The sequence below is a fragment of the Toxotes jaculatrix genome, chromosome 8 (genome assembly GCF_017976425.1).
Source record: "Toxotes jaculatrix isolate fToxJac2 chromosome 8, fToxJac2.pri, whole genome shotgun sequence".
NCBI lineage: Eukaryota > Metazoa > Chordata > Actinopteri > Toxotidae > Toxotes > Toxotes jaculatrix.
In genome coordinates this window covers 5,837,611-5,863,816 of record NC_054401.1, presented here as the reverse complement: position 1 = coordinate 5,863,816, position 26,206 = coordinate 5,837,611, and the positions used below count along the sequence as shown (strand labels likewise).

At 37.6% G+C, this 26,206-nt stretch overlaps 2 protein-coding genes across 3 annotated transcripts; both read right to left on the bottom strand.

Annotated features, from left to right (window-relative positions):
• Positions 1 to 966: 966 nt before the first annotated feature.
• Positions 967 to 9,761, bottom strand: LOC121185531. Its single transcript, XM_041043747.1, has 12 exons — positions 9,696 to 9,761; positions 9,379 to 9,591; positions 8,579 to 8,989; positions 8,095 to 8,415; positions 6,957 to 7,050; positions 6,789 to 6,873; positions 4,567 to 4,702; positions 3,209 to 3,586; positions 2,643 to 2,927; positions 2,362 to 2,473; positions 2,193 to 2,262; positions 967 to 1,564 (listed from the first exon to the last, which is right to left on the bottom strand). The coding sequence occupies exons 2-12, from the start codon at positions 9,548 to 9,550 to the stop codon at positions 1,190 to 1,192; spliced, it is 2,439 nt and encodes an 812-aa protein (XP_040899681.1). The 5' UTR covers positions 9,551 to 9,591; positions 9,696 to 9,761; the 3' UTR covers positions 967 to 1,189.
• A 3,169-nt stretch (positions 9,762 to 12,930) lies between these two features.
• Positions 12,931 to 25,067, bottom strand: LOC121185424 (hemicentin-1-like). Of its 2 annotated transcripts, XM_041043491.1 has the most exons (11): positions 24,981 to 25,067; positions 24,424 to 24,533; positions 23,584 to 23,994; positions 23,147 to 23,467; positions 22,685 to 22,987; positions 17,523 to 17,825; positions 16,444 to 16,719; positions 16,056 to 16,340; positions 15,769 to 15,880; positions 15,600 to 15,669; positions 12,931 to 14,893 (listed from the first exon to the last, which is right to left on the bottom strand). In XM_041043491.1, the coding sequence occupies exons 2-11, from the start codon at positions 24,482 to 24,484 to the stop codon at positions 14,501 to 14,503; spliced, it is 2,535 nt and encodes an 844-aa protein (XP_040899425.1). In that variant the 5' UTR covers positions 24,485 to 24,533; positions 24,981 to 25,067; the 3' UTR covers positions 12,931 to 14,500. The 2 variants fall into 2 exon arrangements, with proteins under 2 accessions (XP_040899425.1, XP_040899426.1); XM_041043492.1 differs by lacking the exons at positions 22,685 to 22,987; positions 23,147 to 23,467; positions 23,584 to 23,994; positions 24,424 to 24,533; positions 24,981 to 25,067 and adding exons at positions 17,985 to 18,305; positions 18,469 to 18,879; positions 19,340 to 19,431; positions 19,899 to 20,693 and having other exon boundaries at positions 12,932 to 14,893.
• Between the last annotated feature and the right edge of the window lie 1,139 nt (positions 25,068 to 26,206).

Here is a 26,206-nt window from a genome sequence, read left to right as displayed (position 1 = left end):
AGTTCACATTCCAGGGGGCGTTGCTGAGCTGAGTGACCACACCCAATTACGCTGCCTTGTGGCAAGACAAGGCAGAATATTAGCCAGAATGGATGATAAGTGGGAAAAACCCAAAATCCTAATTTTCACAAATCAGAGGGTGAGTTTGCGGTGGTGCTCCACCCACATCATGTAACATAGAGAAAAACTTTTGATAACTTTTGGACAATATTGTCTTAAGAGCAACATGACAAGATTTCAGCTCCATCCGATGATTTCCCTAGGAGGAGTTAATTAAAGAAAAAAATGAACCACTGCTATTAGGTGGCCCTGTGACGATATCATATAAGCATATCAATCTGTTCAGAATCACATGCTCATCATGCCTGATTGTTTTCATCCACATTGGATGAAGTATGTGTGAGATACAGCCACAAATACATCCATTTCCTGTGTGTTGGCGAAGGGTCATTTTCGTGGCGGTGCCATGGGCAGACCATGTAACCCACATCAAAATTTGATGACTTTTTTCCCCTAATGCCTTCTGAGCAATTTGACCAAAATTCAGCGCAATCAGACAATTCCCCTAGGAGGAGTTCGTCAAAGTACGGCGAGTGTGAACGGCAAAATGGTGCAGTACATCATGGAATTTTTCTTCAAGAGACTTTTTTTCTTGTTTCGATATGATGCATCTGTGTACCGATTTTCAAGTCCGTAGATCTTACGGTGAATATTTTCACACTCTAGGGGGTGCTGCAGAGCCGTTCAGCCACGCCTGGTCATATGGACAATGTCAAACAAGAATTTTTGTCGGGGGACAATTTTGGGTAAAGTTTGGTGACTTTTTGAGCACATTCAGGGGGTCAAATTAACCGACAAAGCGGCAGAAGAAAACTAAAAGAGGAGAAAAATAATTATCCCTTCGGTTACAATAGGGCTTCGCACAAATTTTGTGCTCGGGCCCTAATTATTCCAGTTCCCTGGAACGAGACAAAGTTCAAAGGCAATATGTTCAATAGCTGAGACATTTTTGTTTGAACCAAGGTGGTGGATTGACTTACATTTAAAACCAACAACACACCTGTTGGCCCATCTAAAAGGTCACAACATACTAAAGCACAGTAACACTTGAATAAGGAAATTCTGCCCAACTTCCAGTCCAACTTTTAGTAACTTTGTCCTCCAGCAGCTCCAAAATATGACACAATCCTTACATCTCACCCATTATATCCCTGACATTTGAGTACACTGCCATGTCTTCCCCTTCTTCCTCTTCTGTGACACAATGTTGTGTCTCCTCATCCTCCTCTATAATGACCTCCTCTTTGCTCTCCAACACTTCACCTTTCTGTCCACCATAATCTTCTCTTTCCTCTTTCACTTCTTTTTTAATTTCAGCATACTCTGTCTCTGTGGTCTCTTGCTTCTCTGCTGCCACCCGGGGACTCTTTCTTTTCAACAGTGAGAAATCAATGCTGGCGTACTCCACATCTTTTAGTCCACTGTCAGTTTCGGGGCCTGTTTTCTCTGCTGCCACAGTTCCATCTTCAGGTGCCTCTGGGTCCTGGGTCTGATCATCATATATCTGTCAGGTACAACATAAATGATATGACTCATTTGGCAGCTGCTACAACCATAAAAACTGTGTACACTATGCAAGTCGTCTCTTTGTCTGGGATAGTTACATTACTGCCAACCATTTTTTTTTCAATAACCCGGGTATAACCCGACTCGCAAGACATGTATATATGCTTTACTGTTATGTGGTCATCCATGGTAGTATTTTCAGATCAGTCTGTACTTAAAAGTGCATTGCAAAGCAGCGAAAAGGGAACTCTGACCATTAAAGAAGACATGGTGTTAAATGTGTTCTGCAAGTTGATTTTCAATTATGAAATGAGGGAAGCATAGGGTGAGATGAAGGCACAGCACTGCGAATTATGGACTAAAATAACTAAACATTCACAGATCTAAAATATCACAAAGTACTTCATAATGGTGATCAGCACTGCAACTGTCTACATTTGGCGAAATCCGACTGAAACACACATCACTGTGATTATTTAATAAAGAGAAATATGGAGTATCTAAACCCATTTAATATGAGAAACAGTTCTGAAGACAACTAATGCTTTAACTAAAATGTTTATAATGTATTATTATAATTTTTTTTGTTTGTTTTTTCTTTGTTTGAGACGAATGAATGTAAATACCAGTGGATCCTCTAGACTGGCCACCATCTCCAGAGTCTCATCCAGATTTCCAGAACTCTTCTGTTTTATTCTGGAAGAAAAAAAAAGTATTTAAATGGCAAGAAATTTCAGTGTGTAAATTTTATCTACTACAAAACCTTGAAACTGATTAATGGAATGAAAGGTGTACCTGTGGAATTTGTTTGCCAAACAGCAAATGATTGTTGAAAGAAGTACACCAATCAAAAAGGCAACAATGGTTTCCAGTCGGGTAGCAAGTTTTAATACTTTTTTGTATTGATCTGCAATCAAAAGGAACAAAAGAAAAAAATGCTCATGTCTGTGTTTTTCTAAATGATACAGGCATTAATTGCTCAGCCAACAGTTGTCTGAATACAAGAGAGGTAAAAGAGGGAATAAAAAGAATCAGTGGTTTAAAGGACCAGAAGTGTTGTAGTTCACAACACATACCATCTTGTTTAGACAAGTTTGTTCGGGTGGTGAGGTTTTCTTTTGCTTCCCCATTCTCATTGCTGCTGACACACTCAACAGAACTGTTACAGTGGTCATTTACAGTTAGGATGAAGGTGCTGTTGACTGTGTAGTTTGACACAGTGGTAATGACTGAGTACTCAGCCTGGGTCTTCAACAGCGGCCATTTGATGGTGGGTAAAGGAAACCCCTCACTGATACACACACAGGTCAGGACCTCGGACTGAACCTCACATCCAGAGTTGTTTAAGATCTTTGAAAACCCTGTAAACACACAAGCAGGATCACAACGTCACAATAGAATCCTGATACTATAAAATCTGAACATAAAACTTCCTTTTCAAAAAGATTCCAGTCTGACTTCCGTTTTTACTTTTACTTTTGCGAAAAAAACTCATAGTTTCAGTTATCTGATAAGAAAAATCTACAGCACTATTAGTTCACTATCTGAAAGCACTTAGTCACACAATGTACTTACACATCACTGTAACATTACAGATATTAAGAAGTAAATGTGACAGCAAAGTACAGAGTGTGCTACTCACAGTTCACAATCAGAAACACTGTCTCTTCTGTAGTCACGTCTCCTCTGAAGCTGACCTGACAGGTGACATTGGTGCTGTGGTGTTCAGCTGAGGAGTTAAAGGTCAAAGTTGAGCTGTGTCTCTGTGTGACAGCAGTCACATGCTCAGTCTTGAAGTCAGTGATATTTCCTGTAATGTGAGAGTCCTTCTCTCCTGCTCTGCTCCACATCCAGGTGATTTTAGGATCAGATCCAGAGCAGAGACCAGGAGCCGTGCAGGTCAGGGTGGACTGCTGTCCCGCTGTCAGAGGTGGAATCATCACTGTGGGCTTCTGACTCAGACCTAATGGAGACCAGTCCATGAATGGAATCAGGTGAACAGCCTGAAGGTCGTCAATCACTTAAATTTCACCTAAAATAATCTGATACTTCATTTTCAAATACACCAAATGTGTAAGTTTACAACAATTCAATGTACACACTTGTTGTAGCTCTTCATACCTTTAATTGAGACAGTTGTTTTTGAAGAGAATATCAATCTACGTGACTTTCCATTCAGGAGACCATTGACTCTGAATTGATATGATCCAGAGTCTGCCTCACTGAGGTCATTGATGATGATGCTGCAGTTTTTCAGACTCACATCAGGCTCTAACAGTGACACTCGTCCACTAAACTGAGACTGAACATTTTGTTCCTTCCTGTTAGTGTGGAATATTATGACTGAATCACTGCATTTTTTTCCAGGCGATTCACATTTGTACCAAACTAAATTTTGGGGTGTAAAGTCATGAGGAACAGTGAAAGAGCACGGTATCACAACACAGAGTCCAGCCTCAGCTGTTATTTCTCCATCAGTCAGAGTGATACAGTATTGATTGAACTGATTGTGACACTTTTGTCTTCCCCACTCTGATACACCTGTTGATGCAAAGAATAAGAGACAAACAGGGACAGAGGATATTTAAATTTGGACAATACACCATGATATTTCAGAAATTATGAAAAAAGGCTGCTACTACTGACATGTATGGTACATCAACTATGCCTGTTTTATACAACTGCTATTGTCAAAAACGTTTGAGCAAACAACACAATGGAATTTCAGCATTTAACATATGTCTTTATCCATAATATCTTTAATAAACACATTTGCAATTTAAATAACTATTTATCCAAGAGTTTTCAAGTAAATCAATAGATGCTGTGAATATTGCATAATGAGCTGATATATTCAGGGTGAAAAATCTAAATACCTGGAATCTGGAAGCTTGTCAGGAGAACATTTATAAGAACATCTATCATGGCAAATTATCACTAACTATTTTGTCCATATCTTTAATGATACATCAAAACAACATTATAAGAAAGGGTGAATACCTGAATCAGCGTTGCTGTTTGTCACAGAGAAAAGCAGAGTCGCCCAGATGAGAACAAACATCTTGACTGATGCTTGGGACAGTCTCTCCCTCCACAGGATAAACTTTACACTAAAGATGCAGTAAACATGCAGAAACTGAACCAAAGGAAACTCCACAGTTGACACCAGCATCTTCAAACCCAGGGTGCGACAACCACGGCATTATTTTTTGCAACATCCATTCTGTAAAAAGTCCTATATAAATTAATTTTATTACAATAATCTTTACAACTACAGCTCTGACACAATAAATATCTATAATCCCTGCAATGTTTCAGGGTCCCTGTCCAGCTGTGAGCCCCTGAATCATTCACTGAATGCACGAACTCTGATAAGCAGAGACTATTATCAAACCATCCCATCCCCAACCACTCTCTCTCTCTCTCTCTCTCTCTCTCTCTCTGTCTCCTCTCACTTTACCAGAAAAAAACAGGAAAGTAGAAAAGCATTGTAATAGTAACATAACCATTTATAGTTCAAAAAGATCTTTTAAGCATTAGTTAAATGTTGTTTTACCTCTTTCAGTCTCGTTCTGTCCACAGTAATCTCTACTGAAGGTTTCTGCTATGAACTGATGCTTCCTCTCCTCCCTTTCTCTTTTCTATTTCTGTTCCTTTTCTATTTTTGCAACAACAAAGTTTAAGGAAGTTTCATCATTAATTACTGAGCAATATTTCTCCTTTCCTGAGACTGATCCTAAATTTTTAATACAATTTCATAATATCACACTATACATGTCACATATCTAATTACAAATTTGTACATTCATCACTGAATAATGAAATGAAACTGTTTGTTTTCTTGTTGCTCCTTTATATCATCCATCCACATGGCTGTGAAGTTTCCAAAGTTAGTCTAGTTTCCAAAAAGGGAAATACTGTAAATGTGTATATTTTTAACCCTACATTTTTTTTAAACTGTAAAACCTGTATATGCACTTGAAGTCTTTCTTCAAGTGCTTCCTTATGTGACTCTTTTTAAGGTCTCAGCATTTCTTCATTTAAAATACATGCAACCTTTTAGGAGGCACTTCTGCATACAGTATATCTGTGGTATTATTATTTATATTGTGCAATACCTGTAGATAGTGTAAGCTAAGTTGCTGTGTTGTCGAGTCATTTGAACATTTCAACTTAAGTTCAAAAACATTTAACCATAACAAAATATGTTGGACACAATTATGTGTCTTGCCACTGCCTTCAGTAAACTGACCAGTGTTGAAAATGTGACTGACAAGCTGTGGCCCAATCAGAGCCTTGAACCCGCCCACTCGTTTTGTTCAAAAGTTTTATGCACTACAGGTAAAGTGAGGCTGATTTCAAAACGAATGCTACCAGTAGTTTTGAAGAATTAATTTACACAGTGCAGAAACCAAAATAACCTAAATTTAGTATTTGGTGTGACCACCCTCTGATTTTAAACAGCACCTGTTCTTCACCAGGTGAACCTGAGCACAGATTATTGGCTGGAAGGTTGTTTCAAGCATCTTGGAGAACCTGCCGTAGTTCTTCTGTCTCAGTGTCCACTGAGTCTCTTCATGTGATCTGAGACTGATTCATGATGTTGAGATCAGGGCTCTGTGGTGGTCAAACCATCTGTTTCAGGATTCCTTGTGTGACTGTTAAGAGTCTAAACATCTGAAGTTCCTAAAAGGTACTATACTGAATATATACTGTAGTGATCTTAAATGTGCATACATATCAGTTTAATCAAATAATTTAAGCTTTTGAAGTCTTACATGAACATATGACATTAACTTTAACAAGAAACAGTAATGTTGTCATGGATACAGTGGTTATTTGTTTATTATCTAGCATGAATTCTCTGCTAGGAGTTCCGGTTTGCACAGAACTGTCTGTGGTTTGTTCTGGTTTAACACTGGACATCATTTATCTGCTCTGACACTGGAGAAAAATAAAAAACCTGATGATCCTCAAGTAAGAAGCGCATTTGTGGATGTTTAGTTATGGATATCAGAGATAGTAATATCTTTGCAAAGTGTAATTCTAACTGAATCTAAAAACATAATATTTGTTTTGATAGCAATGAATTGTGAGCCAAACTAGAACTTTTTGAACACTTGCATTCACCTGTCCACACACAGTATTTTTACGTATCCTCTCTCCTTCCCTCCCTTACACTTTGAAGCTGACATTTGTCAGTTTAGAGGCTAGTCAATAACATTGTATTCCAGTGAGCCGTCTCTTTTCTGCAGTGACATGTAAGTTCTGTCCTCTTGATTTGGTTTCAGCTTTTTTCTTGCTTTACTGTAGAGAAAAAAAGAGATTAAGCCATGATGTGTTGCACTGAGACAGTCTTTAAAATATAACATATAGATGTAGTTACATACCAAAAGAAGACCACACAGACTGTGTAGAAAATGTTCACACTGAGAGATACACCAGCAACGGCCCAGAGAAGGACTCCACAGTGTTGCACTGGACCTACAATAAGAAATGGCATAATGTAGACTGTATGAATGTTTCAGTCTTATAGTTTCTTCTTTACATTTTGTGGCCACTTTATTTGTTTAAATACAATTTGTAAATTTTCTGTACTGTCAGTTAACATGTATTTCAAAAAAGGGATGTTAACAAACTTTTATGAACCCTAATTGCTCCATAATATTGGTCTTTGGAAAATGTGATTGTATGAAATGGAAAAGCAGTATTATCATGTCATCGTAATACAAAGACATGATAATATTGCCACATCTCAATGAAATTAATTACCAACCAAAAAGTAGTGATGGTTTACAACTGTGAAACAATATACAGAACTATTCCTAAGTACTTCCTGCACTAGTGTATTACCCTAATATTATGTCAGAGGATGTAGTAACAATGTTTGTTACAATACTGCCTTTGTACAGAAAGAGTGTTTGGAAGTTGGGGCATGTGTAGGAATTGTTTTAAATTAACTTTCAAAGCTTTATGTGCTTCCATTGCTGCAGGAAAGTTGCAAGTTCACCAATTTCTTATACCCTGAAAAAGGCCTGTTTCTGTTAAATTTCATTGTTTATTGTTTTGCTTTTGTAAGGGAAGTGCTGTAAAACCTTTGACCAGTAGTGTGTCAATGATCAGATGTCTGTTTGTATACGGTGTGTGTGTGTGTGTGTGTGTGTGTGTGTGTGTGTGTGTGTGTGTGTGTGTGTGTGTGTGTGTGTGTGTGTGTGTGTGTGTCTGTCTCTGTCTCTGTCTCTGTCTGTGTCTGTCTGTGTGTGTACCAACACTGGAGGGTGCTGAAGTCATGAAAATATCAAATGCCAGAGTGGCATGTGGATCCAGTGAGGCTGACAGTCGTCACACTCTATGGTCAAGGACTTTTGTGAAAAAACTCATAGTTTCAGTTATCTGATAAGAAAAATCTACAGTACTATTAGTTCACTATCTGAAAGCACTTAGTCACACAATGTACTTACACATCATTGTTACATTACAGATAGTAAGAAGTAAATGTGACAATCAAGTACAGAATGTGCTACTCACAGTTCACACTCAGAGTCACTGTCTCTTCTGTAGTCACGTCTCCTTTGAAGCTGACCTGACAGGTGACATTGGTGCTGTGGTGTTCAGCTGAGGACTTAAAGGTCAAAGTTGAGCTGTGTCTCTGTGTGACAGCAGTCACATGCTCAGTCTTGAAGTCAGTGATATTTCCTGAAATGTGAGAGTCCTCCTCTCCTGCTCCGCTCCACATCCAGGTGATTTTAGGATCAGATCCAGAGCAGAGACCAGGAGCCGTGCAGGTCAGGGTGGACTGCTGTCCCGCTGTCAGAGGTGGAATCATCACTGTGGGCTTCTGACTCAGACCTAATGGAGACCAGTCCATGAATGGAATCAGGTGAACAGCCTGAAGGTCGTCAATCACTTAAATTTCACCTAAAATAATCTGATACTTCATTTTGAAATACACCAAATATGTCAGTGTAGTTTACAACAATTCAATGTACACACTTGTTGTAGCTCTTCATACCTTTAATGGAGACAGTTGCTTTTGAAGAGAATGTAATTCCATCTGAGATTCCATTCATGAGACCATTGACTCTGAGTTGATATGATCCAGAGTCTGCCTCACTGAGGTCATTGATGATGATGCTGCAGTTTTTCAGACTCACATCAGGCTCTAACAGTGACACTCGCCCTCTAAACTTAGGCTGAACTTTTTTGTTGAACTTGTTAGTGTGGAATATTATGTCTGAATCACCACATCTTTGTTTAGTTGGTTCACATTTGTACCAAATTAAATTTTGGGGTGTAAAGTCATAATGAACAGTGAAAGAGCACGGTATCACAACACAGAGTCCAGCCTCAGCTATTATTTCTCCATCAATCAGAGTGATACAGTATGAACCGTCACAGTTTTGTCTTCCCCACACTGATACACCTGTTGATGCAAAGAATAAGAGAAAAACAGAAACAGAGGACATTTGAATTTGGACAGTACACTATGATATTTCAGAAATGATGAGGAAAGGCTGCTACTACTGACATGTATGGTACATCAACTATGCCTGTTTAATACAACTGTTATTGTCAGCAATGTTTGAGCAAACAACACAATGGAATTTCAGCATTTAACATACGTCTTCATCCATAATATGTTTCATTTGTAATTGAAATAACTATATTTCCAAGAGTTTTCAGGTAAATACCTGGAATCTGGAAGCTTGTCAGGAGAACATTTATAAGAACATCTATCATGGCAAATTATCACTATTTTGTTCATATCTTTAATGATAGCATCAAAACAAGATTATAACAAAGGGTGAATACCTGAATCAGCGTTGCTGTTTCTCACAAATAAAAGCAAAGTTGCCCAGATGAGAACAAACATCTTGACTGATGCTTGGGACAGTCTCTTCCTCCACAGGACAAACTTTACACTAAAGATGCAGTAAACATGCAGAAACTGAACCAAAGGAAACTCCACAGTTGACACCAGCATCTTAAAACCCAGGGTGCGACAACCAGCACAGTCCTCTCTCACTTTACCAGAAAAAAACAGGAATGTGGAAAAGCATTGTCATAGTAACACAACCCTTTACAGTTCAAAAAGATATTTTAAGCCTTAGTTAAATGTTGTGTTTTACCTCTCTCAGCCTCGTTCTGTCCACAGTGATCTCTACTGAAGGTTTCTACTATGAACTAACTCCTCCTCTCCTCCCTTTCTGTTGTATGTTTCTATTTCTTCTCTGTTTATGAAACACAGTTTAAGGAAGTTTCTTCAGTAATTGCTCTGTAATATTTCTCCTTTTCTGATACTGATAGACTTTTATACAATTTCATAAAATAATACTATGTCCATTGAAAATCTAATTACAAATTTGCACATTCACAAATTAACATTCAATGAATAATTAAATGAAACTGTTTTTGATTGCTTGTTTCTTTATATCACTTTCATGACTTTGAAGCAACATGAAACTTTCCAAAAAGGGAAATACTGTGAATTTGTATATTTTTTCTATGTTCTTTAATCATGTTGTCTTGTGAAACTGATAAATCAGTACATGCCATTCACTTAAATCTTTCTTCATGTGATTTCTTATGTGATTGCTTCTGAGGTTTTAATATTGAATGAGTGTGTGCATCACACATACTGGTTAAGGTTATTTAAATGTAAGCAGAAGAAAGCAGCATACTGTACAATGCAAATTATAAATCAATGAAGGAAACTTTTAAACCACTCTAGACATATCAGAAATTAGATCTTGGACATCCAATTTCATTGACATTTTTTGGACACAATTTATAAATTTCAGTGCAACAAATAATTCAGTGAAGCTGCCTGAAAGTCATCACAAAATACTATGAAAGACACATTTTGATGTGAAGTGCAATACTTTTTTGTACTACCACCACCTCCTACTTGCACATGCGTATTTATGCACATGCTAATCTCGGCTTCCTTATCTTATTTTTATTTAAATGTTTATATGTTTATATTTGCCCTTATGTTTATATTTATATTTTTTGCTTTTTTGCTTAAACTGGGACCTGAGTACTAATTTCGTACTATAACATGTAAATGTACTGGTATGACAATAAAAGTTCCTTGATCCTTGATCCTTGATGATGGAAGCTGACATTTGTCACTTTAGAGGCAGTTTACAGATTAAGCCATGATGTGTTGCACTGACAGAGTCTTTAAAACATACCATGCAGAGTAGTTACATACCAAAGGAAGACCACACAGACTGTAGAAAATGTTCACACTGAGAGACACACCAGCAACGGCCCAGAGAAGGACTCCACTGTAAGATCCACAGTGTTGCACTGGACCTACAAAAAGAAATGACAATGTAGATTGTATGAATGCTCGAGTCTTATTGTTGTTTTCTACATTTTGTTGCCATTGTATTTACTATAACCCAGTTTAGGTATTGGTTTGGATAAAGTACCATGTCATTATAATACAATGACATGATCGTTTTGCTGCAACTCAATGAAAGTCTATAAGCAAGTAGTATTTTAATTACCGACCAAAGAGTAATGACTTTTTTAAATCATTTTTTGGATTGAAAGAGCAAATGCTGATGTCCTCGCTTTTCTGAATAATATACGTGCAATTGCTTGCCCAACAGTTGTCTTAAAAGGTAAAAGAGGTCCTAAAAAGGCCATAAATCCGTGGTCTGAAATAGCAGAAGTGTTGCACTTGACAAAACGTACTTGTTCAGTTTGTTCGGGTGGTGAGGTTTTCTTTTGCTTCCCCATTCTCATAGCTGCTGACACACTCAACAGAATTGTTACAGGGGTCATTTACAGTTAGAAAGACGGTGCTGTTGACTGTGTAGTTTGAACATAGTGGTAATGACTGAGTGGCCATTTGTTGGTGGGTAGGATCACAACATCACAACAAAATGCTGAAAATATAAATTCTGAAAATAAAACTTCCTTATCAAAATAGATTATTACAGTGTTGATATTCAGGTAAGTATCTGCTCAACTGCACAGGTTTAGTCCTGGTGATGACATTTCTCTCCCTCCCTCCGTAGCACCCTTACAATTTGCAAACCTCTGGTCTAACACTTCCTCAGTTAAATAGCCCGTATAAAGTAGCCCGTTCAAAAAGTAGCTCAAATGATAACAAACAGGTGCAGATCAATTTTACCTGCTTCGTTAAAGGAAAAATAGCCCTTTTCTTGGTGCACATTCAGAGTCACTGTCTCCTCTGTAGTGTTGTTGCCGGTGAAACTGAACTTAAAGATGACCTCTGTACCATAGTGCTCAGCTGAGGACTTAAAGGTCAGTGTTGAGCTTAGCTCTGGAGTGTCTCTGATGTGAGAGCCTTTCCCTCTTGCTCCTCTCCATGTCCAGGTGATTTTAAGATCAGATCAACAGCAGAGACAAGGAGCAGTGCAGGTAGGTGTAATCTGTCATCCCTCTGTCACTGGAGGAGTGATCACTGTGGACTTTGGAGTAGCTGGGACCTGCTGCTGTTGTTTTGGGAATCACAAAATTAAATATGAAGACATAAATAAATTAATAATAATTCTATTCTCATCCATTCTGTTGCAGTGGTAGCAGAAACCTGACAGTTTGATACCTCAAAATTTCAGCACATAAAAACAAGAAGTCTGTATAACTCGATGCAGCTAAGGGTGAGTGTGAACAGATGATTCATTGTATCTACAGAGCCAAACATGTTGGTGCATATTCTACTATACCTTTAACAGTTAACACCTTCACTGTACATTAGATATTTGCTGTGGCTGTTGATACCTGTAACAGTAGTATTTGCTCTAGAAGTGGATGTGCAGCTGTCCTTCTCATCCTTAATAAAAACAACTCTGGTTTCATAGCACTCAGAACACAATAAACACACAAAACAAGCCTTATGCTAAAAGCATTTAAATTAACTTTTACACTCATCAATCTACACTGATTGACCCATAATGAGAAAGTGAAAACAGAATTTCAGAGCAATTTTTTTTAAAAAGGAAATACACAGCCATGATTAAGTAAGAGACTAAGTATAACCTTATAACCTTCTGAACCACATGCGACCTTTTTCTCTACCGCTGGATTTGGAACGCATTTGCTTCATGTGCTTCAGACCATGTGCTTGGATTGCTAAAGCAGAATCCCCTGTATAGATAGGTTTGTGCCTTTCTAAATCATATCCAGTTAATTGATTGGACATACCACACCGTGATGGACTCCAATCAAGGTGTAGAAATATCTCACAGATGATCGAGAGAGGGGAGGCACCTGAGATAAATTTCAAGAGTCAAAGCAAAATGTTTGAATACAATGTGACATTTTAGTTTTTCTTTTTAATAAATTTTCAAAAAGTTCTAAAATTCTGTTTTCACTTTGTCAATATGGGGCAATGAGGGTCATGGGGGTAAAAATTAATATAAAGGATTTTAGCACATGCTGCTGCTGCTGCTGCTAATATGAAAATGTGTAAACTGTACTCAACAGCTCAAAAACAGCTTTGAAATAAAAATGTTATTACTTACTTGTTCCTTCTTTGCACTACAAGAAGTTTCCAGGAAGTATCTATTCACACTGCAGGCCAGTACTTCCTCTCTCATTTAGACTACAACACTTAAAAGCTAAAACCTTTAAATATCACATTATATATAAGATATCAAACTGGGAATGTTTAACATTCAACAATGAAATTAAACAACATTTGTCATGTCTGTCAAGACCTTCGAAACTCTAAAAGGGTGAAACACTTTTGGGGGAAAAAAAGGAAATACCATACATATGTTTAAAAAACGTTGTCATCTTAAGAAGCCAGTTACATCGTGATAATGATTGTCAAATATAGCCATTAGCTTGAGCATTTGAGTTCATTCATGTATGCTAACAGACAACTCCTCTCACTGATTAGTGATGAGATAAAAAGAACCTCTACATTTGTTATATGTTGTTATTTTTTTATGGTTTATTGTGCAAAGTCTTGTTCACAGCTGTGTTTCTCAGAAAAGAAAAAAAAAGTTATTATTCATTGCCTAATTTGGCATCACTCTATTCTTCAATAACTTCCTTTTCACACATTCAAGGCCACAGTATAACTATTTTAACTACAAACTGTAGCTGTCCTGTTACTATGTGTTTTCTGTTCAAAATAAACAAAACAAAAACCGTTCACTCTATGAATCAGGCTCGTTCATGCAACACATTTTTCAAAAGGGGACGTAATCTCTAAGTTGTTGAAGAGGAAAAGCATTTACAGAGCTATAGAAGCAAAGTGGTCCAAACTGTTGATCGGCTCAAAAACAAACAAATGAAAAAAAAAACAGACAAGATTAAGATATATATATATCACACATAAGTGGCATTTCACTTGCAGTATATTTCAAAACTTACTGCAACTAAAATGTCACTTTACTGTCTGTTTAGTATAAAATTTGTTCTTCATGTTATCCCTCTGCTGCCAATCAGAGCTCCAAAGCACAATCTCCAAATAAAATTTGAACAAGATTAAGGAGTCTACAGTCATGCTCATGGCTCATTAGCCAAAGGCTAATGTCAGCATGCTAACAATGAAAGTGCTAACATACTGATGTTTATATGGATAATGTTTGCTATATTCACCATTTTTGGTTAGCATGTTAGCCTGCTAACATGTTAATGAGGAATAAACACAAATTACAGTAGAGGTTGAGTACCAATACAAAATACCAAACTTATTACAATTCACAACATTATTCCAGTTCCCTAGAAGGAAACAAAGTTTCAAGGCAATATGTTCAATAGTTGAGATATTTTTGTTTGAACCAAGGTGGTGGATTGACTGACATTAACACACCAATTGGCCCATCTAAAAGGTCACAACATACTAAAGCACAGTAACACTTGAATAAGGAAATTCTGCTCAACTTCCAGTCCAACTTTTAGTAACTTTGTCCTCCAGCAGCTCCAAAATATGACACAATCCTTACATCTCACCCATTATATCCCTGACATTTGAGTACACTGCCATGTCTTCCCCTTCCTCCTCTTCTGAGACACAACATTGTGTCTCCTCATCCTCTTCTATAATGGCCTCCTCTTTGCTCTCCAACACTTCACCTTTCTGTCCACCATCATCTTCTCTTTCCTCTTTCACTTCTTTTTTAATTTCAGCATATTCCGTCTCTGTGGTTTCTTGCTTTTCTGTTGCCACCCGGGGACTCTTTCTTTTCAACAGTGAGAAATCGATGCTGGCGTACTCCACATCTTTTAGCTCACTGTCAAGTTCAGGGGCTGTTTTCTCTGCTGCCACAGTTCCATCTTCAGGTGCCTCTGGGTCCTGGGTCTGATCGTCTTCTACCATTTGACCATCATATACCTGTCAGGAACAACATAAATGATATGACTCATCTGGCAGCTGCTATAACCATAAAAACTGTGAACACTATGCAAGTTGTCTCTCTGTCTGGGACAGTTACATTACTGCCAAACATTTTTTTTCAAGCCAAAAACAATGTTCTGTTCTTCCAGGGTACAACCCGTGTCCTTTCATTTTTAAATGGTTTCAAAATCAGCTTGAAGCAAGACATGAAACTTACTGTATATATATGTCTAAGATGTATATATGCTTTACTGTTATGTGGTCATCCACTGTAGTATTTTAAGGTCTGTACTTAAAAGTGCACTGCAAAGCAGCGAAAAGGGAACTCTGACCATTAAAGAAGACATGGTGTTGACTGTGGTAGAATATACAGACTTGCAAACTAGAGATACTGTTGCAGTGTTCTGCAAGTTGATTTTCAAATATGAAATGAGGGAAGCATAGAGTGAGATAAAGGCAGAGCACTGCTAATTATGGACTAAAATAAATAAATAAATAATAATAACATTCACAGATCTAAAATTCCACAAAGTACTTGATGATGGTGATCAGCGCTGCAACTGTCTACATTCGGCGAAACCTGACTGAAACTTGCAAGACACTGTGATTATTTAATAAAAAGAGGTTTGGAGTATGTCAACCCATTTAATATTAGAAACAATTCTGAAGACAACTAATGCAACTAACGAATGAATGTAAATACCAATGGATCCTCTTGATTGGTCACCATCTCCAGAGTCTCATCCAGATTTCCAGAACTCTTCTGTTTTTTTCTGGAAGAAAAAAAAAGTTTTTAAATGGCAAGAAATTTCAGTGTGTAAATTTTATCTACTACAAAACCTTGAAACTGATTAATGGAATGAAAGGTGTACCTGTAGAATTTTTTTGCCAAACAGCAAATGATTGTTGAAAGAAGTACACCAATGAAAAAGGCAATGATGGTTTCCAGCCGGGTAGCAATTTTTAATACTTTTTTGTATTGATCTGCAATCAAAAGGATCAAAAGAAAAAAATGCTCATGCCTGTGTTTTTCTAAATGATACAGGCATTAATTGCTCAGTCAACAGTTGTCTGAATACAAGAGAGGTAAAAGAGGGAATAAAAAGATCAGGAATCAGTGGCCTAAAGGACCAGAAGTGTTGTAGTTCACAACACATACCATCTTGTTCAGACAAGTTTGTTCGGGTGGTGAGGTTTTCTTTTGCTTCCCCATTCTCATTGCTGCTGACACACTCAACAGAACTGTTACGGTGGTCATTTGCAGTTAGGATGACAGTGCTGTTGACTGTGTAGTTTGACACAGTGGTAATGACTGAGTACTCAGCCTGAGTCTTCAACAGCGGCCATTTGATGGTGGGTAAAGGAAACCCCTCACTGATACACACACAGGTCAGGACCTCCGACCGAAGCTCACATCCAGAGTTGTTTGAGATCTTTAAAAACCCTGTAAACACACAAGCAGGATCACAACATCACAACAGAATCCTGATGATATAAAATCTGAACATAAAACTTCCTTTTCAAAAAGATTAGTACAGTCTACTTACAAGTCACAGTTACATCAGCTCTTACTCTCACAGTTGTGTCCAGGTGTTTTGCTGTACAGATGTACTGTCCAGAATGTTCTGCTGTCACATCAGAGATGATAAGTGTAGCTGATCCAGTGTCATTTTTCAGTTCAGTTCCATTGTGCAGTTTTGTGTTGAAGCCAAGTTTAATCCATGTAATAAGAGATGGAGGGAAACTTTCAACACTGCAGGTCAGATTCAGAACATCTCCTTTCTGAACAGTTGTGTTCCCAGTGATCACAGCTTCTCTCATATCTGTGAAGCAAATTTTAAACAAAACATTTGAAATGATAAGAAAAAGAAGTAGAAAACAGATAAAGAACTTTAAAATGACATAAAAAATTAAGCAATGTGATTTAAAATCCAAAATGTTTATGTGCTTCGATTGCTGCAGGAAAGTTGCAAGTTCACCAATTTCTTAATCCCTGAAAAAGGCCTGTTTCTGTTAAATTTCAATACTTGTTTAATGTTTTCTTTACCTAACCTTGGACAGTTTACAGCTTACCTTTGTAGCATTTAACATTATTCACTGGACTTGAACTGCTGAATCTTCACACACAGACACGCACACACACACACACACGCACACACACGCACACACACAGACACACAGACAAACACAGACAGACAGACAGACACACACACACACACAAACACACACACACACAAACACAAACACACTGCTACCACTGGAGGGTGCTGAAGTCATGAAAATAATCAAATGCCAGAGTGGTATGTGGCTCTGGTGAGGCTGACAGTCATCACACTCTATGGTCAAGGACTTTTATGAAAAGTCTTATTTACAATAAGAACTAAAATAAATACAGTAACTGTCACCACAGTAAAAGTCCTGCAGTTAAAAAAAAAAAAATTTTAAAAAATCACAAATACTGAGATGACCTAAAAAATATTTAAAGGTCAGAGTTATTCAGGGTGAATTTGAGGGCTGATTAAAGTTAGTCTCTATGCTAAACTCATGCTTTCAGTTATCTGATAAGAAAAATCAACAGTACAATTAGTTTACTATCTGAAAGCACTTAGTCACACAATGTACTTACACATCACTGTTACATCAACACTTTCCTCCAAGGTGTTGTTCAGATGTTTTGCTGTGCAGATGTACTGTCCAGAGTCTTCTGCTGTCGCATTAGAGATAGAAAGAGTGGCCATTCCACTTTCTTCCTGCAGGTAGGTTTCAGTGTCGTTCCACACATTGGTTTCTGTTCCATTTTGAATGTTTTGCTCAGAAAATTTCATCCACTTGATAAATGATGGAGGGAAACTTTCAACACTGCAGGTCAGATTCAGAGTCTCACCCTCCTTCACACTTGTATTCCCAGTGATTTTAACTTCCTTCACATCTACGACACAAAAAAACATTTAGCACAATCAATTAGTGTGTTGTAAAATTCATCACAGTTCAGAAAACCCCCAGAAATGACACGAGAGTAAATCTCTTACTAAACATTTCAGATAGTAAAAAGTAAATGTGACAGTCAAGTACAGTGTGTGCTACTCACAGGTCACACTCAGAGTCACTGTCTCTTCTGTAGTCACGTCTCCTCTGAAGCTGACCTGACAGGTGACATTGGTGCTGTGGTGTTCAGCTGAGGAGTTAAAGGTCAAAGTTGAGCTGTGTCTCTGTGTGACAGCAGTCACATTCTCAGTCTTGAAGTCAGTGATATTTTCTGTAATGTGAGAGTCCTTCTCTCCTGCTCTGCTCCACATCCAGGTGATTTTAGGATCAGATCCAGAGCAGAGACCAGGAGCAGTGCAGGTCAGGGTGGACTGCTGTCCCGCTGTCAGAGGTGGAATCATCACTGTGGGCTTCTGACTCATTCCTAATGGAGACCAGTGCATGAATGGAATCAGGTGAACAGTCTGAAGGTCGTCAATCACTTAAATTTGGCCTAAAATAAGCTGATACTTCATTTTCAAATACACCAAATATGTCAGTGCAGTTTACAACAATTCAATGTACATACTTGTTGTAGTTCTTCATACCTTTAATGGAGAGAGTTGCTCTTGTATAGAATAAAAATCTATCTGGCCTTCCATTCAGGACACCATTGACTCTGAGTTGATATGATCCAGAGTCTGCCTCCCTGAGGTCATTGATGATGATGCTGCAGTTTTTAAAACTCACATCAGGCTCCAACAGTGACACTCGTCCACTAAACTCAGGCTGAACTTTTCTGTTGGACTTGTTAGTGTGGAATATTATGTCTGAATCACCACATCTTCTTTCAGGTGGTTCACATTTGTACCAAACTAAATTTTGGGGTGTGAACCAATAAGAAGTAGTGAAAGAGCACGGTATCACAACACAGAGTCCAGCCTCAGCTGTTATTTCTCCATCAGTCAGAGTGATACAGTATGAACCGTCACAGTTTTGTCTTCCCCACACTGATACACCTGTTGATGCAAAGAATAAGAGACAAACAGGGACAGAGGATATTTGAATTTGGACAATACACCATGATATTTCAGAAATTATGAAAAAAGGCTGCTGCTACTGACGTATGGTACATCAACTATGCCTGTGTTATACAACTGCTGTTGTCAGCAACGTCTGAGCAAACAACACAATGGAATTTCAGCATTTAACATACGTCTTAATATATCGTCATAATATCTTTAATAAACAGATGTATAATTTAAATAACTATTTATCCAAGAGTTTTCAGGTAGATCAATAGATGCTGTAAATATTGCATAATGAGCTGATATATTCAGGGTGAAAAATCTAAATACTAGTAATCTGGAAGCTTGTCAGGAGAACATTTATAAGGACATTTATCATGTCAAATTATCACTATTTTGTTCATATCTTTAATGATAGCATCAAAACAAGACTATAACAAAGGGTGAATACCTGAATCAGATAAAAGCAGAGTTGCCCAGATGAGAACAAACATCTTGATTGATACTTCAGACAGTCTCTCCCTCCACAGGACAAACTTTACACTAAAGAGACAGTAAACATGCAGAAACTGAACCAAAGGAAACTCCACAGTTGACACCAGAATCTTAAAACAGGATGTTGCACTTACTGTTATTCCGTAATTGCAAGATTAATACACTTTACCCAGGGTGTGACAACCATGACAATTTTTTTTTTTTCATTTTGTGAAATCCGTTCTCAAAAAGTCCTATATAAAATAATTTTACTACAATAATCTTAACAATTACAGCTTTGACACAATAAATATCTATAATTCCTGCAATGTTTCAGGGCCGCTGCCCAGTGAAAACACCAACTGTGACAAGTACAGATTATCATCAGACCATCCCATCCTCAACCACTCTCTCTCTCTCAGGCACAGTCCATTCTTACTTTACCAGAAAAACATGGAATGTGGGAAAGCATTGTTATGGTAACATAACCCTTTACAGTTCAAAAAGATATTTTAAGCATTAGTTAAATGTTTTACCTCTTTCAGCCTCGTTCTGTCCACAGTGATCCCTACTGAAAGTTTCTGCTATGAACTAACTCCTCCTCTCCTCCCTTTCTATTTTCTATTTCTTTCCTGTTTGTGTAACAGTTTAAGGAAGTTTCCTCACTCATTGCAGAGGAACATGTCTTCTTTCCTAAGACTGATAGGCTTTCATACAATTTTATAAAATCACAATATGTACATTGAAAATCTAATTATAAATTTGCACATTCATTACTGAAAAATGAAATAAAACCTTTTTTGTTTTCTTGTTGTTTCTTTATATCATCTCCATGGCTGTGAAGTAATGCGAAACCTTCCAAAAAGGGAAGTTTTGTAAATGTGTATATTTTAAAGCCTAACCCCCTTTGTTTTTTTTTTAAATCTTGTTGTCTTGAGAAACTGATGAATCAGTACATGCGCTTTCACCGTTCCCCATGTGCTTCCTCATGGTTTTAATACTGAATGACTGTGTGTCATGTTAAGGTCATTTTTAAGTTGCTTAAATAATGCACCACACATACTATACACTGCCTGAGCCTGACCAGTGTTGAAAAATTTGACTGACAAGCTGTACCCCAATCAGAGCCTTGATACATATCAGTTTAATCAAATGATCGAAGCTTTAGATTTCTTATATGAACATATGACATTAACTTTTTCAAGAAGCAGTAATGTTGTCATGGATTCAGAGCAATTTTTTTTTGCACACAATTTTTGAATTTCAGTGTAACAAATAATTAATAATCACAAAATACTATAAAAGACACATGATGGAAGCTGACATTTGTCAGTTTAGAGACTGGCCAATAACATCGTACTCCGGTGAGCTGTCTCTTTTCTGCAGTGACATGTAAGTTCTGTCCTCTTGATTTGGTTTCAGCTTTTTTCTTGCTTTACTGTAGAGAAAAAAAGAGATTAAGCCATGATGTGTTGCACTGACAGAACATCTAAAATATAACATACAGATGTAGTAACATACCAAAGGAAGACCACACAGACTGTGTAGAAAATGTTCACACTGAGAGATACACCAGCAACGACCCAGAGAAGGACTCCACTGTCAGATCCACAGTGTTGCACTGGACCTACAATAAGAAATGACATAATGTAGACTGTATGAATGTTCAAGTCTCGTAGATTATTCTCTACATTTTGTGGCCACTGTATTTGCTATAACACAATTTGGACGTAAATTTCCTGTAAAGTCAGTGTGTATTTTAAATAATAAAAATAAATGCTCTATAAGAAATTGTGCTTTGGATAATGTAACCATATAAAATGGAAAGGCAATGTGATCAGATTATAATATAATGATCATATTTCTGAATCTCAATTTAATCAAAGTATGTATTTTAATTACTGACTGAAAAGCAGTGATGGTTTACAACTGTGAAACAACTTTTTAAATCATTTTTTGGATTGAAAGAAAAGATTCTGGTGTCTATGATTTTCTGAATAATATACACTGTTGCCCACAAAGTTGGAAACTTGGTTTTCAGACACATTCCTTTTTTTATTCCTACTTATACACATCAGTAATCACATTGGAAGAGATTAATCAATAAAGTTTTGAGAAGATATAAACTTTATCTATCAAGAATAAGTCACAATCATTTCATGAGAAATGAAAGGTAAAATATATTTTATTCCAACTTTATGGGCAACTGTGTATATGCAATTGCTTGCCCAACAGTTGTCTGAATACAAGAGGTAAAAGAGGTACTGAAAAGGCCATAAATCAGTGGTCTACAGTAGCAGAAGTGCTGCACTTGACAAAACATACCATCTTGTTTAGACAAGTTTGTTCGGGTGGTGAGGTTTTCTTTTGCTTCCCCATTCTCATTGCTGCTGACACACTCAACAGAACTGCTATGGTGGTCATTTACAGTTAGGATGAAGGTGCTGTTGACTGTGTAGTTTGACACAGTGGTAATGACTGAGTGCTCAGCCTGGGTCTTCAACAGCGGCCATTTGATGGTGGGTAAAGGAAACCCCTCACTGATACACACACAGGTCAGGACCTCGGACTGAAGCTCACATCCAGAGTTGTTTAAGATCTTTGAAAACCCTGTAAACACACAAGCAGGATCACAATGTCACAACAAAATCCTGATGATATAAAATCTGAAAATAAAACTTCCTTTTCAAAAAGATTAGTACAGTCTACTTACAAGTCACAGTTACATCAGCTCTTACTCTCACAGTCGTGTCCAGATGTTTTGCTGTACAGATGTACTGTCCAGAATGTTCTGCTGTCACATCAGAGATGATAAGTGTAGCTGATCCAGTGTCATTTTCCAGTTCAGTTTCATTGTGCAGTTTTGTGTTGAAGCCAAGTTTAGTCCATGTAATAAGAGATGGAGGGAAACTTTCAACACTGCAGGTCAGATTCAGAACATCTCCCTTCTGAACAGTTGTGTTCCCAGTGATCACAGCTTCTCTCATATCTGTGAAGAAAATTTTAAGCAAAACATCTATTAATTTAAGAAAAAGACCCAAAAACAGATAAATAACTTTCTGAAATGAAATGAACACAAATAAAGCCAAATACATAACACACATTATTTTACAAATACAATCAGTCAAAGGTTTGAAGGTTAAGAACAGCTCAATTTCTAATAATTAATTAATTAAAATTAATTAATTTAGTTAGAGTTGTGTGCCAGTGTACTCTGAAATAAAAGCACAGAAGAAATAAATTATGCAGATGTTTCCACAAATGTGTTGCTCTTGAAGGATGATCTGCTTTCACCTTCTGTGAAGTCATACAATGTACTTACACATCACTGTTACATCAACACGTTCCTCCAAGGTGTTGTTCAGATGTTTTGCTGTGCAGATGTACTGTCCAGAATCTTCTGCTGTCACATTAGAGATAGAAAGAGTGGCCATTCCACTTTCTTCCTGCAGGTAGGTTTCAGTGTCGTTCCACACATTGGTTTCTGTTCCATTTTGAATGTTTTGCTCAGAAAATTTCATCCACTTGATAAATGATGGAGGGAAACTTTCAACACTGCAGGTCAGATTCAGAGTCTCATCCTCCTTCACACTTGTATTCCCAGTGATTTTAACTTCCTTCACATCTATGACACAAAAAGATATTTAGCACAATCAATTAGTGTGTTGTAAAAGTCATCACAGTTCAGAAAACCCCCAGAAATGACATGAGAGCAAATCTCTTAGTAAACATTTCAGATAGTAAAAAGTAAATGTGACAGTCAAGTACAGTGTGTGCTACTCACAGTTCACACTCAGAGTCACTGTTTCTTCTGTAGTAATGTTTCCCCTGAAGCTGACCTGACAGGTGACATTGGTGCTGTGGTGTTCAGCTGAGGAGTTAAAGGTCAAAGTTGAGCTGTTACTCTGTGTGACAGCAGTCACATTCTCAGTCTTGAAGTCAGTGATATTTCCTGAAATGTGAGAGTCCTTCGCTCGTGCTCTGCTCCACATCCAGGTGATTTTAGGGTCAGATCCAGAGCAGAGACCAGGAGCCGTGCAGGTCAGGGTGGACTGTTGTCCCGCTGTCAGAGGTGGAATCATCACTGTGGGCTTCTGACTCAGACCTAATGGAGACCAGTGCATGAATGGAATCAGGTGAACAGTCTGAAGGTTGTCAGTCACTTAAATTTGGCCTAAAAGAATCTGATGCAGTGTATATACTTGCTGTAGCTCTTCATACCTTTAATGGAGACATTTGCTCTTGAATAGAATAAAAATCTATCTGGCCTTCCATTCAGGACACCATTGACTCTGAATTGATATGATCCAGAGTCTGCCTCCCTGAGGTCATTGATGATGATGCTGCAGTTTTTCAGACTCACATCAGGCTCCAACAGTGACACTCGTCCACTAAACTCAGGCTGAACTTTTTTGTTGAACTTGTGAGTGTGGAATATTAAGTCTGAATCATAACATATTTGTTTAGTTGGTTCACATTTGTACCAAACTAAATTTTGGGGTGTAAAACCATAAGGAACAGTGAAAGAGCACGGTATCACAACACAGAGTCCAGCCTCAGCTGTTATTTCTCCATCAGTCAGAGTGATACAGTATGAACCGTCACAGTTTTGTCTTCCCCACACTGATACACCTGTTGATGCAAAGAATAAGAGACAAACAGGGACGGAGAATATTTAAATTTGGACAGTACACTATGATATTTCATAAATGTTGAGAAAAGGCTGCTACTACTGACATGTATGGAACATCAACTATGCCTGTTTCATACAACTGCTATTGTCAACAACATGTGAGCAAACAACACAATGGAATTTCAGCATTTAACATACGTCTTTAACCATAATATCTTTAATAAACACATTAGTTATTTAAATAACTATTTATCCAAGAGTTTCCAAGTAAAAAAAAAAAGATACTGTGAATATTGCATATTCAAGGTGGAAAATCTATAAATCTAAAATACATCTATAATACACCCATCACAGCAAAGTACTGCCAAATATATTGTTCATATCTTTAATGATAGCATAAAAACAAGACTATATCAAAGGGTGAATACCTGAATCAGCGTTGCTGTTTCTCACAGAGAAAAGCAGAGTCGCCCAGATGAGAACAAACATCTTGACTGATGCTTGAGACAGTCTCTCCCTCCACAGGACAAACTTTACACTAAAGATGCAGTAAACATGCAGAAACTGAACCTTTAAACTTACAGTTATTCCGTAATTGCAAGATTAATACACTTTACACAGGGTGCGACAACCTTGACATTTTTTTTTTTACTTTGTGATATCCATTCTCAAAAGGTCCTATACAAATGAATTTTATTACATTAATCTTTACAACTACAGCTTTGACACAATAAATATCTATAATCCCTGCAGTGTTTCAGGGTTCCTGTCCAGCTATGAGCCTCTGAATCATTCACTCAATGCACCAACTGTGACAAGTAGAGACTATTATCAAACCATCCAATCCCCAGCCACTCTCTTTCTCCAGCACAGTCCACTCTCACTTTAACCAATAAATCAGTAATGTGGAAAAGCATTGTCATAGTAACACAACCCTTTATAGTTCAAAAAGATATTTAAGCATTAGTTAAATGTTGTGTTTTACCTCTTTCAGCCTCGTTCTGTCCACAGTGATCTCTACTGAAGGTTTCTGCTATGAACTAACTCCTCCTCTCCTCCCTTTCTATTTTCTATTTCTTCCCTGTTTATGAAACACAGTTTAAAGATGTTTCCTCACTAATTGCTGAGGAATGTTTCACCTTTCCTGAGACTGATAGGCAATTTTATAAAGTCACAATATACACATTGTATATCTAATTTCAAATTTGCACTTCATCACTGAAAAATTAAATGTTTTTGTTTGCTTGTTTCTTTATATCACTTTCATGGCTTTGAAGCAACATGAAACTTTTAAAAAAGGGAAATACTGTAAATTTATATATTTTTGCCATGTTAATCTTTTTATCATGAGGAACTGATAACTCAGTACATACCATGCACCTGAAATTGTTCTTCATGTGTCTAATGTCACTGTTTTTGAGGTTTTAATACTGAATGAGTGTGTGCACCACACATACTGTGCACTGCTGCAAATGTTGGTGTTACTGGTAAATCCATATATTAAAAGATAACTCTACATTACTGAAATTGAAACCATCTGCTCTCAGCATTTCTTCATTTGAAATACATGCAGCCTTTTAGGAGCCACTTCTGCATACAGTATATCTGTGGTATTGTGATTTATATTGTGCAATACCTGCAGTCATGTGTTTCACCACTGTCTTCAGTAGCCTGACCATTGTTGAATAATTTGACTGACAAGCTGTGGCTCAATCAGAGCCTTTTCCCCGCCAACTCGTTTTGTTCAAAGGTTTTATTAACTACAAGCAAAGTGAGGATGATTTCAAAACTAATGCCATAAATGCCTTTTAACAATTAATTTTCACGGTGCAGAAAACCATCCATCCATTTTCTACCGCTTAATCTGTCAGGGTCGCGGGGGAGCTGGAACCTATCCCAGCTGACTATGGGCGAGAGGAGGGGTATACCCTGGACTGGTCGCCAGTCAATCACAGGGCTGACACACAAAGACAGACAACCACACACGCACACACTCACACCTTACGGGCAATTTAGAGTAGCCAATTAACTACTCTGTGCATGTTTTTTGTGACTGTGGGAGGAAGCCAGAGTACCCGGAAAGAACCCATGCAGGCACAGGGAGAACTCCGTACAGAAGAGCCCAGACCGGGGTTCGAACCTGGAACCCTCTGGAACAGTGCTAACCACTACACCACTGTGCCGCCCTAAGTAAGTTATACATTTGTTTAT

What these genes read in the sequence shown, in the direction of transcription:
- LOC121185531 (XM_041043747.1), bottom strand. Translation starts at nt 9,550, where the DNA reads ATGCTGGTGTCAACTGTGGAGTTTCCTTTGGTTCAGTTTCTGCATGTT. An exon ending in TTGGCAAACAAATTCCACAG is followed by an intron (nt 2,263 to 2,361) that starts GTACACCTTTCA and finishes TTTTTCTTCCAG; the next exon opens with AATAAAACAGAAGAGTTCTG. An exon ending in CCAGTCTAGAGGATCCACTG is followed by an intron (nt 1,565 to 2,192) that starts GTATTTACATTC and finishes TGTACCTGACAG; the next exon opens with ATATATGATGATCAGACCCA.
- LOC121185424 (XM_041043491.1), bottom strand. Translation starts at nt 24,484, where the DNA reads ATGTTTGTTCTCATCTGGGCGACTCTGCTTTTCTCTGTGAGAAACAGC. An exon ending in TGTTGATGTAACAGTGATGT is followed by an intron (nt 17,826 to 22,684) that starts GTAAGTACATTG and finishes TTTGTGTCGTAG; the next exon opens with ATGTGAAGGAAGTTAAAATC. An exon ending in AGCTGATGTAACTGTGACTT is followed by an intron (nt 16,341 to 16,443) that starts GTAAGTAGACTG and finishes GTGTGTTTACAG; the next exon opens with GGTTTTTAAAGATCTCAAAC.